The sequence below is a fragment of the Panthera pardus genome, unplaced genomic scaffold (genome assembly GCF_024362965.1).
Source record: "Panthera pardus isolate Hobbes unplaced genomic scaffold, ASM2436296v1 HiC_scaffold_11, whole genome shotgun sequence".
Classification (NCBI taxonomy): Eukaryota; Metazoa; Chordata; class Mammalia; order Carnivora; family Felidae; genus Panthera; species Panthera pardus.
Genome location: NW_026526666.1, coordinates 67269603 through 67291311, shown reverse-complemented (window position 1 = coordinate 67291311; position 21709 = coordinate 67269603). Strand labels below are relative to the sequence as shown.

The following is a 21709-nucleotide window of genomic DNA, read 5'->3' as shown; positions in this document are numbered from 1 at the left end:
AGTACTAGCCTAGTGTAAGTGATCACTAAATGGTGGTTACATTAAAATCATGATATGGGGCGTCCGGGTGGCTCAGTCGGTTAAGCGGCCGACTTCAGCTCGGGTCACGATCTCGCGGTCCCTGAGTTCGAGCCCCGCGTCGGGCTCTGGGCTGATGGCTCGGAGCCTGGAGCCTGCTTCCGATTCTGTGTCTCCCTCTCTCTCTGCCCCTCCCCCATTCATGATCTGTCTCTCTCTGTCTCAAAAATAAATAAAACGTAAAAAAAAAAAAATTAAAAAAAATCATGATAATTACCATTATTACTATTTTCAGATATAGAACCACAAGGAAGGAGTCTAAGATAACTGCCACATTTCCAGTTTGAATGACTGTATGGATAGTAGTAACATTCACTGGAATATACAGTAGATAGGAGAGGCAGATTGAGAGCATAAGAGAAAGAGATCACTATTGTAAATGATGATTTTGAGATACCCATGGGGCATTTAGTGATGATGTCCAAAAAGCAGTTTAATCTAGGAATTTGGGGCATTTAGTGATGATGTCCAAAAAGCAATTTAATCTAGGAGTTTTAATCTCAGGAGAGATTTTCAACTAAAGACACAACTGGGAATGTGGAAAAGAGATAAAAATCTAAGAAGCGCCTGGGTGGCTCAGTTGGTTAAGTGTCCAACTTTGGCTCAGGTCATGATCTCACCGCTCGTGAGTTTGAGCCTCACATCAGGCTGTCTATGCTGACAGCTCAGAGCCTAGAGCCTTCTTTGTATTCTGTGTATCCCTCTCTCTCTGCCTCCCCTCTAAAATAAACATTTAAAAAAGAGAGAGAGATATAAATGTAAGATGTAATGATGTGAGACAGAATCATAATGATCATCAATGTTTAAGGAGTTTGTAGGAAGAAGCCAATGAAGGACTTCTGAAGAATCAGAAGAAAAAAAAAAGGAGATACAAGAAGAATCAAAAGAAGAATATCAGGATAGCCAAGGTAACAAAATTTCAAACAGTGAACTATCAACAGTATCAAATGCAAGATAAATTAAGATAATGGGTATAATATGCTTACTGGATTAGCCAAATGAAAATCACTCATGACTACTGTAATAGTGAAATACCTGCTTGAAAAATACTAAAACGTGTAATGCCAGCCAAGTTTATGTTTGAATGCTATCATTTTAAATTATGCTAATAGTATTTAGTATAACTGATAGAATGGACAAATACACTAATTTTATACACAAAGGGTATATCATTTTTATAAATATACAAGCAAATAATTCTAGGTATAGCTTCTTTTTTTATTTTTTATTTTATTTTATCTTTTTTCGATATATGAAGTTTATTGTCAAATTGGTTTCCATACAACACCCAGTGCTCATCCCAACAGGTGCCCTACTCAGTGCCAATCTCCCACCCTCCCCTCCCTCCCACCCCCCATCAACCCTCAGTTTATTCTCAGTATTTAAGAGTCTCTTATGGTTTGACTCCCTCCCTCTCTAACTTTTTTTCCTCCTTCCCCTCCCCCATGGTCTTCTGTTAAATTTCTCAGGATCCACAAAAGAGTGAAAACACATGGTATCTGTCTTTCTCTGTATGACTTATTTCACTTAGCATAACACTCTCCAGTTCCATCCACGTTGCTACAAAGGCTATATTTCATTCTTTCTCATTGCCACGTAGTATTCCATTGTGTATATAAACCACTATTTCTTTATCCATTCGTCAGTTGATGGATATTTAGGGTCTTTCCATAATTTGGCTATTGTTGAGAGTGCTGCTATAAACATTGGGGTACAAGTGTCCCCCCAGAGAGACACAGACAGAATCCAAAGTAAGCTCCACACTCAGAGTTGCGAGCTGTCAGCATAGAGCCTGACATAGGACTCAAACTCATGAGTAGCGAGATCATGACCTGAGCCAAAGTCGGCTGCTCAACCAACTGAACCATCCAGGTGCCCCTGTCATTCCTCATTTCTCAATGACTACTGTTGAGGCCTCACTGTCATTTCTCCAATATATACAGAGATATCTTTCCCAGAATTTTTGGCTACTTTGAGTTCCTCCTATCCAATATTTTATCTTCCATTATACTTTATTTAGCTACATATACAGTCTTACTTTACACCTGGACACTGCCAATAACTGCAATAACTGCTATCTCTTCATTTTCTTTTATTTAACTTACTCTCTAATGATCACCCATTCTCTTTGAAGCTTACTATAGTAAACTAAATGTAAAACTACTTTCACTTCATCAGAATGTCCAACAAGGGTGAACACAAGTCTGAAGACACCTTCTGAACTATGATGCAAGGCAAAGGAATTCATTCAAAATGATAACTCACTGAGTTGAAGAAACAGAAATTGGAGTTCCAAGAATGGAACTGGGGATGATGTGACTAGAATTATAGAACAGAGCACTGGAGAAGACTATGCACAGAAAAAACTCTGAAAATTTGCACTGAGTTCAACTTGATTTCCTGGCTGATTTCCCTGCATTCCATTCCTTATGCAAAGTTATACATCCATAAGGTAAGACTCCATGAGAATAGGCAAAGAATGATTACAACAAAGTGGTGGAAAAATTCCAAAAACACAGAGCTGGGAGATATTCAAATTCAAACAAATCAGAGTGGAAGCCTGAATGAATATTTCACTGGAGACTCCAGAAGGATCACATCTTAATAGCAGGATTAAGCCAGGCCCAAAGTAGAAGCTAATCCAGACCTGCCTTAGCAATACTTAAAAGGAAGTCTTCATAACTACAATGAAGTAACTGTTCCATACCTGCCCTCTTGCCATAAACAATGAAAAGTCTGTATAAAATATAGGAATACATGTTTTTAGACATTGGACAATAGGCATCAAGAAGCAGGGATCCCTCAGAGAAAAGAAACAAATGAGATAATTCCTATGATCATTCTGGCTTTCAAGATACAGGGATGAAAAACGTTCCAGTTGTTACCAGAATAGAGAGACCCTATTGAATATCTGGAGCATTCAGCAGATACTCCAGAAGGGCTGTGTCTGACCCCAGTAGAACAGAATCACCATCACTGAACTAGGCCTGGATTAATAAAGATTTAAAATAAGCCTCAAAAAAATCAAGCTGTTCTACAAGTAACTTAATTGTCCGTCAAAAACAACACACAACAACAACAACAACAAAAAAACAAAACAAGAAAAAAACCTTCAATAATCATTATTTAAATAAAGAAAACAGAATCTAAACAAGTAACAATGTAATAATCACAATGCCAGATTCAATAAAAAATGTCTAGATATGCTAAAAAGCATAGAACTGTGATCTAAAATCAGGAGAAAAACCAATTGATACATACCTACTAAAAAATGACAAACATAATAGAATTATCAGCAGTCTTTATACAGTTATATGTATTCAAGTATATTATAAACATATTCAAGGATTTAATGTATAACATAAACATGGTGACAAAAACAGAAGATATAAAAAAGAACCAAGTGAAAATTCTCATATATTGCTAGTGAGAATGTAAAAGGATACCACAATATGAGGAAAGGATTAACTCTGAGGTGGTATGAGGGTACTTTTGTAGTAATAGAAATGTTTTATATTTTGATTCTGATATATTTTAATTTGACTATACGAAAATCATATCTCAATAAGTTGATTTAAAAGTAAAAATATATTAGGGGCACCTAAGTGGCTCAGTAGGTTTAGCGCCCAACTCTTGATTTTGGCTCAGGTCATGATCCCAGGATCGCGGGATTGAGCACCACATCATGCTCTGCGCTGAGCATGAAACCTGCTTGCGATTCTTCCTCTCTCTCTCTCTCTCTCTCTCTCTCTCTCTCTTTCTCTTCTCTCTGTCCCTCCCTCCGTCCCTCTCTCTCTCAAATGGAGGAAAAGCAAAAGTTTAATAATAAAATAAAATATTGTTTCCTCAGAAAAAGTAAAAGTACAACCATAGTTAAATCAAACTTCCCTCCTATTCTGTTGTGCAGCCTTATAGCTAAAAAGGATAGGTGAAAAACACTCATGTTGGATTTTATGCCTTTAAATTCATGTCTGTATATCCCAATGTTACCCTTATTATCGTCAAAAAAATGGTATTATTCTACCCTAGGTCATGTACTCTTCCACTATCCTTGAAGAGTATGTCATACCTTGTAGTACTTCATGTTTCCAAAGCTCCTTCCCCCATCATCGATCTCTGCTGATGAGTTTGCTTCCTATGTCACTGAGAGGATTGAAGGAACAGAAGAAAACTTCCCAGATTACTTCTACTACTCTATCCACTTACCAACATTTGCTCTGACTCATTCTTCCCTCCAACATGTTACTATGCAAGAAACATCTGTGTTCCTATCTAAAGGCAATCCTTCAATTTATGAAATGTATCTTCTCAATATGCAGGAACATCACTCCAGAAACTGTCTCTTCTTATCTCCATATCATTAGTTGTTTGTTCTATACTAGATAATTCCAATCATGCTATTTTTTCCATCCAAATTTTTTCTTAAATATACTGCCTCTATTTAGCTAATAGAGCTATATTTAGCTACCATTACACTTCTTTGCGCTCCTTTGCAGAAAACTTTTTCAAAAAATGTTGCCTACGTTACATGTTTCCAATGCCTCTCTTCCCATTCTTTTTTTTAAATTTTACTTTATTGTGGTAAGAACACTTAACATGAGATCTACCCTCTTAGCAAAATTTTAAGAGCACAATGCATTATCATTGACTACATATAGGTAGAATACTGTAGAGCAGATCAATATAGCTTATTCATCTGGCTTATCTGAAACTTAAAGTCTAGCAATTAGTAACTCCCCATTTGTCCCTTTCCACAGCTCCTGGAAAACACCATTTCACTCTTTCACTATATGATTTGACTATTTTAAATACCTCATGTAAGCTGAATCATGCAATATTTACCAACCTAAATGACCATCAACAGATGAAAGGACAAAGAAAATGTTGCATATGCATACAATGGAATACTACACATCATTTAAAAAGAAGGAAACCCTGAAATATGTAAACAGATGGATGAACATTCAGAATATTATCCTCTAATTCTCTAAAGCCTACTCTAGAACTCAACTGAAACTGCTTGACAACAAGGTCATCAATAACTTCCATATTCCCAAATCTAATAGCCACCATCTTAAACTATCAGCAACATTTATCACAGTGCATTACTTGCTTCTCCTTCATGATCTTCTTTCACTTGTATTCCAAGATAATACACACTCTTGGATATCCACCTCCTAACAATCTGCTTTTTCAATTTCCTTTGCTGGCTTCTCAAACATAGGTCCTTAAACACACTACCTATTCCTCTTCTCCTCTCTATTTACATGTTTTCCTTTGGTGATGTCATTCCTGTTTTATAACTTTAAAAACTATCTATATGTCAACAATTCCCAAATATATAGCTTCAATCCTGACTTCTCTTTCAGACTCCAGACTCATGTATCCCAACTGCCTACTTTGTAGTGTATTTGAATATATGATAGGTATTTCTTAATTTAACCTAAAACTGAACTAATCATTCTCTCAAAACCTGCTCCTCTGTCTTCTGTATCCCTCTAGATCAGATACTCATAACAAAGGCAAAAAGCCATCCTTGATTCCTCTCTTGATTACACATCCATATCAAATCCAGCAGGAAATCCTCTAGCTCTATCTTCAAAGACCTCTCAGCATTTAAATTGCTACCATTGGGATGTCTGGGTGGCTCAGCCGCTTAAGTGGCCAACTCTTGATATCAGCTCACGTCATGATCTCACAGTCCTGAAATTGAGCCCCAGGTAAAGCTCCATACTGAGCATGCAGATTCTCTCTCTCCCTCTCAAAAGAGGGATTCTCTCTCTCCCTCTCCCTCTGCCTCACCCCACGTACTCTCTCTCCCTCTCAAAAGAAATAAACACTTAAATTGCAACCATAATGGTCTAAACCACTATCTCTTTCACTAAAGTAACTATAAAAGTCTTCTAACTGTATCTCTTTCTATTATTGAACCATTCTATCTTAAATGTCTACTATTAACAAGGAAACATCAATAACTTTATGATATAATTCATATCATGTGACTACTCTGTTTAACTTCTCTAATATTTTTGGTGTCTCAGGGTAAAAGATGTTGTTTCCACTATGACCCACAAGATCCTACAAAATCATCACTCCAACACACCCACTTCTACTATACCACATACATACTTCTTTGACCACATGTTCTACTATTTTCTGCCTTGCTCACACAGATCTAATCACACAGGCTTCTTTGCTATACATCAAACCAGGCATGATCCCACCACAGGACATCAGCTTAGGGCAACAGCGATTTCAACTTACAAGAAGGCCCTTCTTCCAGATACTTCTAAAGCATATTTCCTTACTTCATTTGGCTTTGCTCAAATTTTACCTTCTCAAGGAGACCTACTTTAGAGACTATTCATTTTGTTCTCCATCTATCCCTCTTAACCCGTTCTAACTTTTCTTTTAAAAATTACTTTCCAAGAAGACCAAAGCAGGAGGCATCACAATCCCAGACTTTGGCCTCTACTACAAAGCTGTAATCATCAAGACAGCATGGTATTGGCACAAAAACAGACACATAGACCAAAGGAATAGAACAGAAACACCAGAACTAGACCCACAAACATATGGCCAACTCATCTTTGACAAAGCGGGAAAGAATATCCAATGGAAAAAAGACAGTCTCTTTAACAAATGGTGCTGGGAGAACTGGACAGCAACATGCAGAAGGTTGAAACTAGACAACTTTCTCACACCATTCACAAAAATAAACTCAAAATGGATAAAGGACCTGAATGTGAGACAGGAAACCATCAAAGCCCTAGAGGAGAAAGCAGGAAAAGACCTCTCTGACCTCAGCCACAGCAGTTTCTTACTTGACACATCCCCAAAGGCAAGGGGATGAAAAGCAAAAATGAACTATTGGGACCTTATGAAGATTAAAAGCTTCTGCACAGCAAAGGAAACAACCAACAAAACTAAAAGGCAACCAACGGAATGGGAAAAGATATTTGCAAATGACATATCGGACAAAGGGCTAGTATCCAAAATCTATAAAGAGCTCACCAAACTCCACACCCGAAAAACAAATAACCCAGTGAAGAAATGGGCAGAAAACATGAATAGACACTTCTCTAAAGAAGACATCCAGATGGCCAACAGGCACATGAAAGATGCTCAACATCACTCCTCATCAGGGAAATACAAATCAAAACCACACTCAGATATCACCTCACGCCAGTCAGAGTGGCCAAAATGAACAAATCAGGAGACTATAGATGCTGGCGAGGATGTGGAGAAATGGGAACCCTCTTGCACTGTTGGTGGGAATGCAAACTGGTGCAGCCACTCTGGAAAACAGTGAGGAGGTTCCTCAAAAAATTAAAAATAGACCTACCCTATGACCCAGCAATAGCACTGCTAGGAATTTACTCAAGGGATACAGGAGTACTGATGCATAGGGGCACTTGTACCCCAATGTTTATAGCAGCACTCTCAACAATAGCCAAATTATGGAAAGACCCTAAATGTCCATCAACTGACGAATGGATAAAGAAATAGTGGTTTATATACACAATGGAATACTACGTGGCAATGAGAAAGAATGAAATATAGCCTTTGTAGCAACGTGGATGGAACTGGAGAGTGTTATGCTAAGTGAAATAAGTCATACAGAGAAAGACAGATACCCTTTGTTTTCATTCTTAAGTGGATCCTGAGAAACTTAACAGAAGTCCATGGGGGAGGGGAAGAAAAAAAAAGACATTAGAGAGGGAGACAGCCAAAGCATAAGAGACTCTTGAAAAACTGAGAACAAACTTAGGGTTGATGGGGGGGGGGGGTGGGAGGGAGGGGAGGGGGGGTGATGGGTATTGAGGAGGGCACCTTTTGGGATGAGCACTGAGTGTTGTATGGAAACCAATTTGACAATAAATGTCATATTTAAAAAAGGAAATTATGGATAGAATGATCATACCTCGATATCATAAAAGCCATACATGAACGATCCAACGCTAATAGCATCCTCAACGGGGAAAAACTGAGAGCTTTCTCCCTAACGTCAGGAACAAGTCAGGGATGCCCACTCTTGCCACTGTTATTCAATATAGTATTGGAAGTCTTAGCCTCTGCAATCAGACAACACAAAGAAATAAAAGGCATCCAAATCAGCCAGGAGGAGGTCAAACTTTCACTCTTCACAGATGACATGATACTCTACATGAAAAACCCTAAAGATTCCACCAAGAAACCTGCTCGAACTGATTCATGAATTCAGCAAAGTTGTGGGATATAAAATCAACACACAGAAATCGCTTGTATTACTATACACCAACAATGAAGCAACAGAAAGATAAATCAAGGAATCGATCCCATTTAGAATTGCACCAAAACCCATAAGATACCTAGGAATAAATCTAACCAAACAGGTGAAAAATCTATACACTGAGAATGATAGAAAGCTTATGAAAGAAATTGAAGAAGACACAAAAATATGGAAAAATAGTCCATTCTCCAGGATAGGAAGAACAAATATTGTTAAAATGTTGACACTACCCAAAGCAATCTACGCATTCAATGCAATCCCTATCAAAATAACACCAGCCTTCCTCACAAAGCTAGAACAAATAATCCTAAAATTTGTATGGAACCAGAAAAGACCCTGAATAGCCAAAGCAATCTTGAAAAAGAAAAAGCAGGAGGCATCACAATCCCAGACTTCAAGCTCTACTACAAAGCTGTAATCATCAAGACAGTATGGTACTGGCACAAGAACAGACACTCAGATCAATGGAACAGAATAGGGAACCCAGGAATGGACCCACAAACATACGGCCAACTAATCTTTGACAAAGCAGGAAAGAATATCCAATGGAATAAAGACAGTTTCTTCAGCAAGTGGTGCTGGGAAAACTGGACAGCAACATGCAGAAGAATGAACCTGGACCACTTTCTCACACCATACACAAAAATAAACTCGAAATGGATGAAAGACCTAAGTGTAAGACAGGAAGCCATCAAAATCCTCGAGGAGAAAGCAGGCAAAACCTCTTTTATCTTGCCTGCAGCAACTTCTTACTCAACACATCTCCAGAGGCAAGGGAAACAAAAGCAAAAATGAACTACTGGGACCTCATCAAAACAAAAAGCCTCTGCACAGCGAAGGAAACACTCAGCAAAACTAAAAGGCAACTTACAGAATAGAAGAAGATATTTGCAAATGACATATCAGATAAAAGGTTAGTATCCAAAATCTATAAAGAACTTATCAAACTCAATACCCAAAAAACAAATACTCCTGTGAAGAAATGGGTAAAAGACATGAATAGACACTTCTCCAAAGAAGACATCCAGATGGCCAACCAACACATGAAAAAATGCTCAACTTACTCATCATCAGGGAAATACAAACCAAAACCACAATGAGATACCACCTTACACCTGTCAGAATGACTAACCTTAACAACTCAGGCCACAAAGATGTTGGTGAGGATGTGGAGAAAGAGAATCTCTTATGCATTGTTGGTGGGAATGCAAGCTGGTGCAGCCACTCTGGAAAACAGTATGGAAGTTCCTCAAAAAACTCAAAATAGAAGTACCCTATGACCCAGCAATTGCACTACTAGGTATTTATCCAAGGGATACAGGTATGCTGTTTCGAAGGGACACATGCACCCCCATGTATATTGCAGCACTATCAACAATAGCCAAAGTATGGAAAGAGCCCAAATGTCCATTGGTGGATGAATGGATAAAGAAGATGTGGTATATATATACAATGGGGTATTACTCGGCAATCAAAAAGAATGAAATCTTGCCATTTGCAACTATGTGGACGGAACTGGAGGGTATTATGCTAAGTGAAATTAGTCAGAGAAAGACTAAAATCATATGACTTCACTCATATGAGGACTTTAAGAGACAAAATAGATGAGCATAAGGGAAGGGAAACAAAAATAATATAGAACAGGGATGGGGCAAAACATAAGAGACTCATAAATATGGAGAACAAACTCTGGGTTACGGGAGGGGCGTTTGGGAGGGGCGGTGGGCTAAATGAGTAAGGGCCACTAAGGAATCTACTCCTGAAATCATTGTTGCACTATATGCTAACTAATTTGGATGTAAATTTTAAGAAAATAATAAAATTAAAAATTATTTTAAAAAGTTTTACATATTGATATTATATACAGGAACATTTCTCAGCTCTACATAGGTTCTAATAGTTTGCCTATAGATTATCTTTTTTTTCTCTTAGATAATCATATCATTTGCAAATAGTCCTAATTGTGCCGCTTTATAATCCTTGTATCATTTGTTTACCTTTTTTTTTTGTCTTTTTGCTTTAGTTAGAGACTCCATTACAATTATAAAAACTATGACAAAAAAGTCATTCATTACTTCCTCCTGGTTTCCAACTGGATGGGTTTTTCTTCATTTATTTTTTTTTTTAATTCCAGTATAATTAACATGCAGTGCTACAATAGTCACACGTATAAAGTATAATAATTCAACAATTCTATACAGTACTCAGTGCTCTTCAAGATAAATTTACTCATAATATCCTTTATCAATTTCACCAATTCCACCACCCCACCTCACCTCTGGCAACCATCAGTTTTGTTCCCTATATTTCAGCATTTGTTTTTTGGTTTGTCTCTTTTTTTTCTTTATTTGTTTTCTTTCTTAAATTCTACATATGGGTGAGTTCATATGGTATTTGTCTTCCCCTGACTGAGTTATTTCACTTAGCATTATACACTCTAGATCTATCCATGTTTTTTGCAAATGGCAAGATTTCATTCCTTTTTATGGCTTAGTAACATTCCACTGTGTGTGTGTGTGTGTGTGTGTGTGTGTGTGTGTGTGTGTGCGTGTGCACGCACGCTTGCAACACATCTTTATCCATTCATCTGTCAATGGATACTTGGGTTGCTTCTGTATCTTCACTATTGTAAACAATGCTGCAATAAATATAGGGGTGCATATACTTTCTCAAATTAGTGTTTTTGTATTCTTTGGGTAAATATGGGGTAGTGGATTTACTGGATGAGATGGTATTTCTATTTTCAATTTTTTGAGGAATCTCCATATGTTTTCCACATTGGCTGCACCAGTTTGCATTCCCACCAACACTAGTACATAAGGGTTCCTTTTTGTCCACATCCTCACTAACACTTGTTGCCTCTTGTGGTTTTTATTTTAGCCATTCTCACAGGTGTGAGGTGATATCACATGGTGGTTTTGACTTGCATTTCCCTGATGATGAATGATGTTGAGCATCTTTTCATGTGTCTGTTGGCCATCTGGATGTCTTCTTTGGAGAAATGTCAGTCCTTGTCTTCTGCCCAATTTGATAAAATTATTCATTTTTTGTTGTTGAGTTGTATAAGTTGTGTATATATTTTAGATACAAGCCCGTTAACAGATATGTCATTTCCAAATATCCTCTCCAGTTCAACAGGTTGTATTTTTGTTTTGATGAGGGTTTCCTTGGCTGTTCAAAAGCTTTTATTTTGATGTACTTCTAATAGTTTATTTTTGCTTTTGTTTCCTTTGCCTAAGGAAACATGTCTAGAAAAATGCTACTATGTCAAAGAAATAGCAAACTGCCTGTTTGCCCTCTTTTAGGATTTTTATGGTTTCAGGCTTCATATTTATTTCTTTAATCAATTTTGGGTTTATTTTTGTGTATGGTATAAGAAAGTGGTCCAATTTCATTCTTTTGCATGTAGGTGTCCAGTTTTCCCAACATCATTTGTTCAAGAGATTGTCTTTTTCCCATTGCTTATTCTTGCTTCCTTTGTCATACATTAATTGACCATATAATCATGAAATTTATTTCTGGTTTTTCTATTCTGTTCTGTGTTTATTTTTCTGCCAGTACCATACTGTTTCAATTACTACAACTTTGTAGTCTATCTTAAAATCTGGGGTTGTGATACCTCCAGTTTCAAAATTGCTTTGGCTATCTGAGGTCTCTTGTGGTTCCATACAAATTTTAGTATTATTTCTTCTAGTTCTGTGAAAAATGCTGTTCGCATACTGATAAGAGATTGCATTAAATCTGTAGATTCTTTTGGATAATATAGACATTTTAACAATATTAATTCTTCTAATCCATGTGCATGGAATACCATTGCATGTGTTTGTGTCAGCTTCAATTTTCAAGTGAATGATTTTAAAGTTTCACCACTATGTATGGTACCTGGTCATGATTCTTTGATGAGATCCTTTATCAAATAAGAAAAGTTCCTTTCTCATCCTAGTTTACTCAAGTCTTAATTCAAATGGGTTTTAAATTTTAGCAATTGGTTTCTAATTATCTACCGAGATGGTATTTTGAGAGGCAGCATTAGGCAGAAGAGAAAATCAGTAAGTAATACATTCTAAAACATAAATAAAATATAAATAAACCTAAAAATAAGTATGTCAAAATGTTCACAGTAGTGCCTTCTAGTTAGTAGGATGTGGGTTTAGGTTTTGTTTTGTTTTCTTTGCTCCCATTATATATATTTTCCAAATTTCTACAATGACTACTTAGGTACAAATCCTGACTTTACCTTCTACTAATTGCATTATCTTCAACCAGTTATTTATCCTGTCTGTGTCTCACATTCTTTCAGTTTCTTCACCTACATAATGCTGTGGAGTGTGGCGGTGGGGGGGGGGGGGGTAATAGTATTTACAACAAAGGACTGTTCTGAAGATTAGACAAAGTAATATAAAGGGACGCCTGGGTGGCTCAGTTGGTTGGGTGACCAATTTCTGCTCAGGTTATGATCTTGCGGTCTGTGGGTTCTGGCCCCGCATTGGGCTCTGCACTGGTAGCTCAGAGCCTGGAGCCTGCTTCATATTCCCTCTCTCTCTCTCTTCTCTCTCTCTTCCCCTCCCCCACTCATGCTCTTTCTCAAAAATAAATAAACATTAAAAAAAATTTTAAGTAATATAAATGACTTAGAATTGTACCTACAACATTGATGTTTTCAAAAAATGTTAGCTATTTCTATAATAAATTGAATGATGGGGAAAATGAGAACCTGTGTTATACTTTGTAGGAGTATTAGAAGGATAATAATATTAATAGCTAACATTTTTTGATCACCTCTTATGTTGCAAGCATTGGATTATGTGTCTTACATGCATTACCACATATAATTCTTAGAGCAACTCTACTGCATACTACTATTAACACATTAAAAAGATACAGAAATTGACAATTTAAATACAGAAACAGATCAATAGCTTTCCCATAGTCACAAAGCTAGGAAATACGTGGCAAAGCTAGGCTTACAATTCAACAATTCAACACAGAATCTGTGTTCTTAACCATTACAATTTGTTTGATGATAATGTTAATGACCAATAGGAGATTTGAATGAAGGTGGAGGAGGACTAAGAAGCGGTAAGTAGAATAAGAAGAGAAAATAAAACAAAACAAAACAAAGCAAAAACCAGTATTAGTAATCTAGTAATAACGTGTTATGGTGTTTGCTCTTGCTGTTTTTAATATTATTTCTACTATTCTAGTGTTTTAATAAAAACAATAGACAAGTATTGAGCTCCTATTATCTATCTACCAACACTGTCTCATATAATAGTCACAACACTGACATGAGGTAGTAGTATTTGGTTACACATGGAAAATTGAGGCACCCAGACAATAACTGATTAAGTGTAAAACAGATCATAAATATCAGAGCCAGGATTTAAACCCAAATGTGTTTAAATCCATTGTCTCTGCTTTTCTACTATAATATGCTGTGCACCATTGATTTTGGACAGGATCAAGTTTCACTGAACCTAAAATCTCCAAGATGGCAAATAAAGCAGCAGCAAAGTCCTGGATTTTTGAAGTCCAATTCAGATATGTCATATATAAACGTGTGTGTGTGTGTGTGTGTGTGTGTGTGTGTGTGTGTCTGTTTAAGGTACATTATTGCTTATAGTAATGTAACAAATACTTCATTGTTTAAAAAAAACACTTTTTAAAAAATTTTTTTAATGTTTATTTATTTTTGAGACAATGTGAGAGACAGAGCACAAGCAGCTGAGGGGCAGACAGAGGGAGACACAGAATCTGCAGTGGGCTCCAGGCTCTGAGCTGTCAGCCCCGAGCCTGACGTGGGGCTGGAACTCACTGTGAGATCATGACCTGAGCCGAAGTCAGACGCTTAACTGACTAAGACACTCAGGCGCCCCAAAACACTTTTTTTTAAATCTTCCATTACATACCTCAGAGGACAATCATTTGGCACACCCAGACTAAGAAAGATTGATGAAATGAGAAAAATACCCAAAACAATAAATAGAATTGTTTTGCTGTTCCATATTGTTGCTAGAATGCAATTAATTTCTTTATGACTAAAGGCCTGAAACACTGCATTATATCCTATTTATTTGTGTAAAATTTCAAAGTAAATGATGAAAAGGAAATAATTTATTCTATATATGAAATACTGAGTTCATGAAACAATTCAAAGCAAGAAATTCAAGGAAAAGCATCTCATTGACTGCTTGCTGTTGGACATCAAAATATACATTTCTGGTACCAATACAGAAATATGTATCAAGAGTTTCAAATTATTCGTATCATTTGTCTATCAATCCCCCTCATAGCAATTTATTCTAAGTAAGTAAAATGAAATATGTGTAACATTTCATGCATGGAGATGTTCACTACAGTGTTATTTATAACAACAGATAATGGAAAATAATCCTTATGCCCAAGAGTAAGGAAATACTCCAACAGTAAAAAGCTATTGTACAGCCATGTCTACAAAGTTTTTAGTGATAGAAAATTACTTGTGAAAATATTTAATTTCCTTAAAAGCAAAACATAAAGATGTGTATTTGGAAAAAAAATTACTTATGCTTCAAAAATCAAAGTAGGAAATAAACAAGCCTAGAAGTAAATATGCCAAAAGTTAATGATGATTGCTTCTAGGTAGTATAAGATTGTGTATGTGTGTGTGCACTTTTTCTCTGCTTCTAATAATTGTCTGTATTTTCCATATTTACCATATTGAACATCAGCTACTTTAATCAAAAAGGGGAAAAATTAATTCAAAGAGATAAAAACAATATAAGGAAAGAATACAATTTAAAAGTCAAGACCTACCATTTTCCACTCTTATTGGCTGAATTTTACCATAAGTATTTAAAAAGGAAGATTTGTTTTCACATCACACATGTGATGAATATCCACATAATATTTAATACAGGTTTTTCAGAGAGAAAATTACCTTTTAATAAAGGTATCATGATGTGTAGTTTTCATAGACTCTTACAAATGTACTATTTAACAACCACTTTGGGGGGTTAATATACCAGCCCTAGAAAACAGCACCATATGTTCCAAGCTTTTGTCATTTCTTACAAATGTCAGGGAAAATAACACAAAAGCTAGATCCATTTGTACAGTATATTTGATGCCATAATTTTTAACATTCACTTTATGGACTCAGCCTTTGTGGCCTGATATTTCTTTTGCTTGCTAGCACCAAACCTTAAATAAGGTTCCTGACTAGATTACATTCATGCAGGTCTCATTTTAACGGAAATTGGAGAGATGGAAAAGATTGTAGGAAGAGACATTATAAAAACAGACCTCACAAGTCAAACCTAATAGTAAAACCATTCTCTTTCATGTAGACAACCATGAAAACAAATATCCTGTGAGCTAGAGATATATATTGTATCTTTCCAGCAGATCTTTATGCCATCTTGAAACAGATTTCCATAACTATATAATGTGACTACAGTTGATGAAGCAATGGTGCAAAGAAACAGGCTAATAAAGCATCACACTCCAGGAAACCAGATAAACAAGTTCATGATTTCTAATTGTATCAAGGGTAGAACAGCACTGGATATGAAGATAGAAACCCAGAGAGTCAGAGTAAATATTGTTTTTTCCAACATTAAAAATAAGCATTCATAAAAACAGCACCAACTCTTTTATTACAATAATCCTTTAGAACACATTCATGTTACTTGCTTAACTGATAGATAACGCAAAAGAAGCTGTATGACTTTAAAATATAGTATAAAAATTATAACACTCTCGAAGAGATAAGAACATACCTGTAAGCAACTAAAAGAGCAATGAACAAGAAACTGAAATTTATGAGCAATCTGTTCAAAAAACCATCTCAGGTAGCACAACATATGAAACACATTTTCCCTGTGTAGTCAACCCTCTCCCTACCCCTCCTCCTGACCACAGAAGCCTAGGTAAGAATATTCTCTATACAGAGACTAAAGTGCAAGAAAATTGGGCTAAGAATTTAATGTGGCCCAATGTTAAAGAAACATAATAATTTCAGAGCTATCCATAAGTCTCTATTTAGCGAAGATACAATTAGGATAGAGGATTCTATTGTTTGAAAAGTAGTAAGTCTCATTTCTTAGAAGTTAGTGGATTCCTGGATGCAATATGCAAGCTGAAGGATGTGCATATGCTGTGCATAAAGAGGAAAACAGTAAACCCCTTTGGGAAATTAGAAATCCTGGCAGATTCCATCACTTTTAAGAAAATGTTTCCCTTCCTTCATAATGAATTGATTATATTTCCTCAGAATTATTGTTTGTTTTTCAATGATGTACATTACAACCATAAGTTGCTGATATGAGACAGAAACACCAACAGAAGAATGAGAGGTTGTGTGTCTACCTCATGGTAGCAGAGAGATCTTGATAGGGACCCAAACTTGGATTTTCAAGCCTTAGTCTTGTAGATGAAGCTAAAGATTCCTGCTGTTAGATGTACTCTCAAGACTCAGTTATACAGACTTGGAAAATGCATTTTGACAATTACTAATTATCATGTTGGAACAAGAAAATAATCCTGTCGCCAGATAAACCCCTGGTCAGGTAAAATATGGTAACCCTAAGGTGGATGAAGGGGAGAATATTGTTATTCTTACTATGAAAAGCTGAAAAGGAATTCTCTCATGGAAGAGTAAGTAAAACCAAACACAAAACTAGGAACTTAAGTATGTCCCTATCAGTGTAGGGTTTAATATTTTTTCCACTTGTCTTAACCATGTTTAGCCAACAATATACAGAACTCTCCCATCTATTTAATTCCTTCCAGTTAGTCCTTAAACTTCATTAAACATTATATACACCTGTCATTACATAGTCATGTGCCAGTCATGTGTAGAGAATTAAGAGAACTGACAGCAGATTGAAAGGACTGTTCCTTCTACCCCTTTTCCACTGAAGTCAGCATGCCAGTGATAGTCCCTAAATTCCAGACACTGACCACTATCTGACATACGAATCTAATTGCAGTTGAGAAAAATGGAAAGGAGCAAGCAACCAGGTGAAAGAGCAAACAGGATAGATTGACTTGGGAGGGGAAATTAAACCAACCCTCCTTTTTCCCCAAGTATTCTAGAAAAAGATGACCCTGAAGGAAGAAGGAAGATATTAGGTTGTAGTGCTATGCTTTCATGTGCTTAAAAGAATTATGTCACTATATGTACAAAGTTTGTGCAGTCTTCCATGATTAGCTGCCTCAATACAATAGAATGATAAATGATTTCTTAGGATTAGATGTTTTTTCAAGGCATATGCATTTAGTTTTATTTTCATCAATACTCTCTCACTCAAAATATTTGAACAGGATTATAAAAAACATACACTGTTAGAAAATATAGATGAAGAAATTATGGTCAAATACAGATTAATATGATCAGAATGAAAGAAAAATTAGTACATAGAAACACAAGCAAAAAAGTTTTCAAGAATCACTAGAGAGGGCTATAAAAATGGTTCTGAGTTTTCCAACAAAGAAGGGAAAATAGGATAAGTTGCAAGAATCATATTAAAACATAAACACCTTCTGGGGTGCCTGGGTGGCTCAGTTGGTTAAGCATCCAACTCTTGGTTTCGGCTCAGGTCATGATCTCATGGTTCATGGGTTCAAGCCCTACATGGGGCTCTGTGCTAACGGCATGGAGCCTGTTTGGGATTCTGTCTCCCTCTCTCTCTTCCCCTCCCCTGCTTGTTCTCTATCTCTCTCTCTCTCAAAAATAAATACATAAACATTAAAAAAGTTTTTTAAAAAGATATAAACACCTTCTTGTACAAGAGAAGAAAAGCTTTTTCTGAAACTGAGGCCTGTGAGAAATATCTCTTACAGATCTTTACAAAGAAGAAATAATATAGAGAACAGCACTCTATAATAAACATTATAGCAAGTCTCTTCCAGTGGTTCCTTAACCTTCAAGGAAACCCAGCACATCATGCTAATTCTTCAATCCATAAAGAACCCTTTCTGTTCCCACATAACCTATTTGTATTATTTAATAACCACCAGATAACAAAAACCAGCATATTATACTTATTTCTGTATATAGCTTAAAACTGTATCATTGCTATAGATATACAAGAATACATTCCTAATTCAGTTATTATTTCGGTATTTCTAAAGTAAAACAAAAGCATAATCTTCTTATGAACACCACACTGAAGATATCCAATATTTCCCTCACCTGTGATTCTTTCACGTTTTCAACAGTAAAGTTGAACCAGACTCGGAAGCGTGGATTACAGGTATCCGGCCTAATGAACAAGTCATACTCAAACTCAGAGACCTGGTCCACCCGTCCAAGGTTACCTGGTAATAAAAATTGAAAGAACTGTGTTTTAATAGAAGTTCATGCAACTCAATAGCACATAAATTTAAATATTATGAGGTCTGAAAGCAATATTTGCCATCATTCAGTACTTGTAAGGTTCAGTATTCACAACCTACAAGGCTATCAATTCTGAATACAGCCCAGGATAAGAAGAACCTTCCAGCTAGTCCAGGCTGTGGTTCAAGCAGCTCTTCCAGTCCTTATCATCCAGCAGATCTATTTGTGTTACATAAGACATATTGTCATATTGGGATGTTCCATGGAACATGTGGCAAGCCCCAAAAAACCAAGTAAGAATCACAACCAAGCTTCAGTTTCCTATTTAGAAAAAAGGACAATAATAATTTATATATTTCATATTCAGCTTTATATAAATCACCTCTAGTATACTTGATCCTATTTAACTCTCACAACAATACTATACTGTTTGTACTACTTTGGGTAATTTCCAAACTTGTATCAGAACACGTTAAAGGTTGGGAATGCAAGCTGGTACAGCCACTCTGGAACACAGTATGGAGGTTCCTCAAAAAACTCAAAATAGAACTACCCTATGACCCAGAAATTGCACTACTAGGCATTTATCCAAGGGATACAAGTGTGCTGTTTTGAAGGGACACATGCACCCCCATGTTTATAGCAGCACTATCAATAATAGCCAAAGTATGGAAAGAGCCCAAATACCCATCTATGGATGAATGGATAAAGAAGATGTGGTATTTATATACAATGGAGTATTACTCGGCAATCAAAAAGAATGAAATCTTGCCATTTGCAACTATGTGGATGGAACTGGAGGGTATTATGCTAAGTGAAATTAGTCAGTCAGAGAAAGACAAAAATCATATGACTTAACTCATATGAGGACCTTAAGAGATAAAACAAATGAACATAAAGGAAGGGAAACAAAAATAATATAAAAATAGGGAGGGGGACAAAACATAAGAGATTCATAAATATGGAGAACACACTGTGGGTTACGGGAGGGGATGTGGGAGGGGGGATAGGCTAAATGGGTAAGGGCCACTAAGGAATCTACTCCTGAAATCATTGTTGCACTATATGCTAACTAATTTGGATGTAAATTTAAAAAAATAAAAAATAAAACAAGTTAGAAAATTAAAACAAACATGTTAAAGGATATGTAGAGTAAGATTTTAAACAAAAATTATAAGTTGTTCCCCCATAAGTATAGTAACGGTAAATTCACAAACAGTCATAAAATTAATTTCCATTTTCTCCAATAACAGAACACTTACATCAAAAATGTAGGTTGCCATAGGGGAGGTTGATGAGGGAGGGATGAAATAAATAAAGGTGATCAAGAATATATTTATCTTGCGGGGCCTGGGTAGCTCAGTCAGTTGAGCATCCAACTCTTGATTTCGGCTCAGGTCATGACCCCAGGGTCATGGGATTGAGTCCCACATCAGGCTGTGCACTGAGCATGGAGCTGATTAAGATTCACTCTCTTTCTGCCCCTATTCCCTGCTTGCTCGCTCTCTTTCTCTCTCTAAAGTTAAAAAAGTATATTTATCTTGATGAGCACTAATATATAGAATTGCTGAATCATTCCACTGTACACAAAAAACTAATATAACACTGTATGTTAATTATACTTCAATTAAAAAAAAGAAACAGAGAAAATGTATAAGCTTAGGTGTGACTTCCATTCATTATGTCTCTTCTCTTTGACTTCCATTCTAATGAGCAATGAATTGTCCATAAATTTCACAGTGGGATGGGATAAAAAATAAAAGCAAAGAATCTGGTGAATTCCCAAACCAGATAATCAACAGCTGAAGAAAAGTAAACATGACTATAGACAGCAATAAGGAAATTAAGAAATCAGTATGGTATTGCACCTGAAGAGGACAGCAATATCCCACCTTAAAATAAGCTCTAGTGTGTCTTTCTGCAAAAGAATACTCAGAATTAAACTTTAACCTTAATACCACAGTTTTTAATTAATTCTTTTACTAGTTCTACTGGCACATTATTTATTTTACTGAGCACCAGTTGTGTTGTCACAGATGGCATACCAGCCTTGGAATCAGCAGATCTGAATTCTAGCTTAATTGACTGTCCAACAATAGGTAAATTACTTACCTTCTATAGGCTTCATCTACTAAATGAGAATATTGAGTTACCTAACCTTGAAGGTTCCTTTCAGCTGTACCATTCTTTGGCTGCCTGGATCTAGGATTAATCAGGCAGCGATCCCAGATAATAAGAAAATCCTCCCCTCAAAACCTTATCAATTAACCTTAGGGTAATTTTCTCTGCTCTCGTTAAAATTTGGCCTGAGAATCCAGACATAGTCCTACTTTCACAACCAAAACAATCAGTTGCCTCCAATTAAGAATACATATATGGAAAACAAAACAAAACAAAACATGCACTGATAAGAAAGAACAAACATTAAATAAAACCAAAAACTTTTATTTTATTTTTGTAGTTTTAATTGTCTTCAGAATTCCCAAGGAGATTCCTCAGTTAAATTGTTATTTCAACTATTATCATCCAGAAATATATACTAAACCCTATGTTGTAGGGGGCAGAATACTTATTACATGACTGCATTGAACTTACAATCAGAAGATCTACGCTCAAGTTTTAGCTCTGCCACTTACTAAATGAACTTGGAAAATTTAGTTAACTTGTTCCAACCACTGTTTTCTCAACTATAAAGTAAGGGTTATATTAATAGAAATACGAATATTTACCTCTTGGTAATTAACATGAATATTAATTTTCAATTGAAAACATTTTCTGAACATTTCTACATACCACATACTGTCCAAAATGCTAGGTGTACTAACCCATTTAATTCTCACAACAACACCTGTGAGGTAAAAACCATTACTATCCCCATTTTACATATGAGAACAGCAAGGGACAAAGATATAAAATAACTTACCCAAAGTTATATAGCATGTAAGTAAGTAAGAGTCAGAGCTGGGATTTGAATTCCAGCAAAATGACTCTAATCACTGGACTAACCATTTCTCTACATAACATAGATGATTGGAAGA

The 21709-nt window shown here is 36.1% G+C and overlaps 1 protein-coding gene across 9 annotated transcripts in view; it reads right to left on the bottom strand.

Annotated features, from left to right (window-relative positions):
• The window catches only part of LOC109266906 (BEN domain-containing protein 5), a 1451617-nt gene that overhangs the window by 1147974 nt on the left and 281934 nt on the right, over positions 1-21709 (bottom strand). For 8 of the 9 annotated variants that reach the window (XR_002079911.2, XM_053895592.1, XM_053895596.1 and 5 more), the window contains exon 3: positions 18528-18652. The exons of the other annotated variant lie outside the window; for it this stretch is intronic. Coding sequence is in view for 7 of the 8 variants with exons in the window: in XM_053895592.1 (XP_053751567.1) it covers positions 18528-18652 (125 nt within the window). In the remaining variant the exon portion in view is untranslated. The remainder of the gene's footprint in view (positions 1-18527; positions 18653-21709) is intronic. 9 annotated transcript variants of the gene reach the window in all.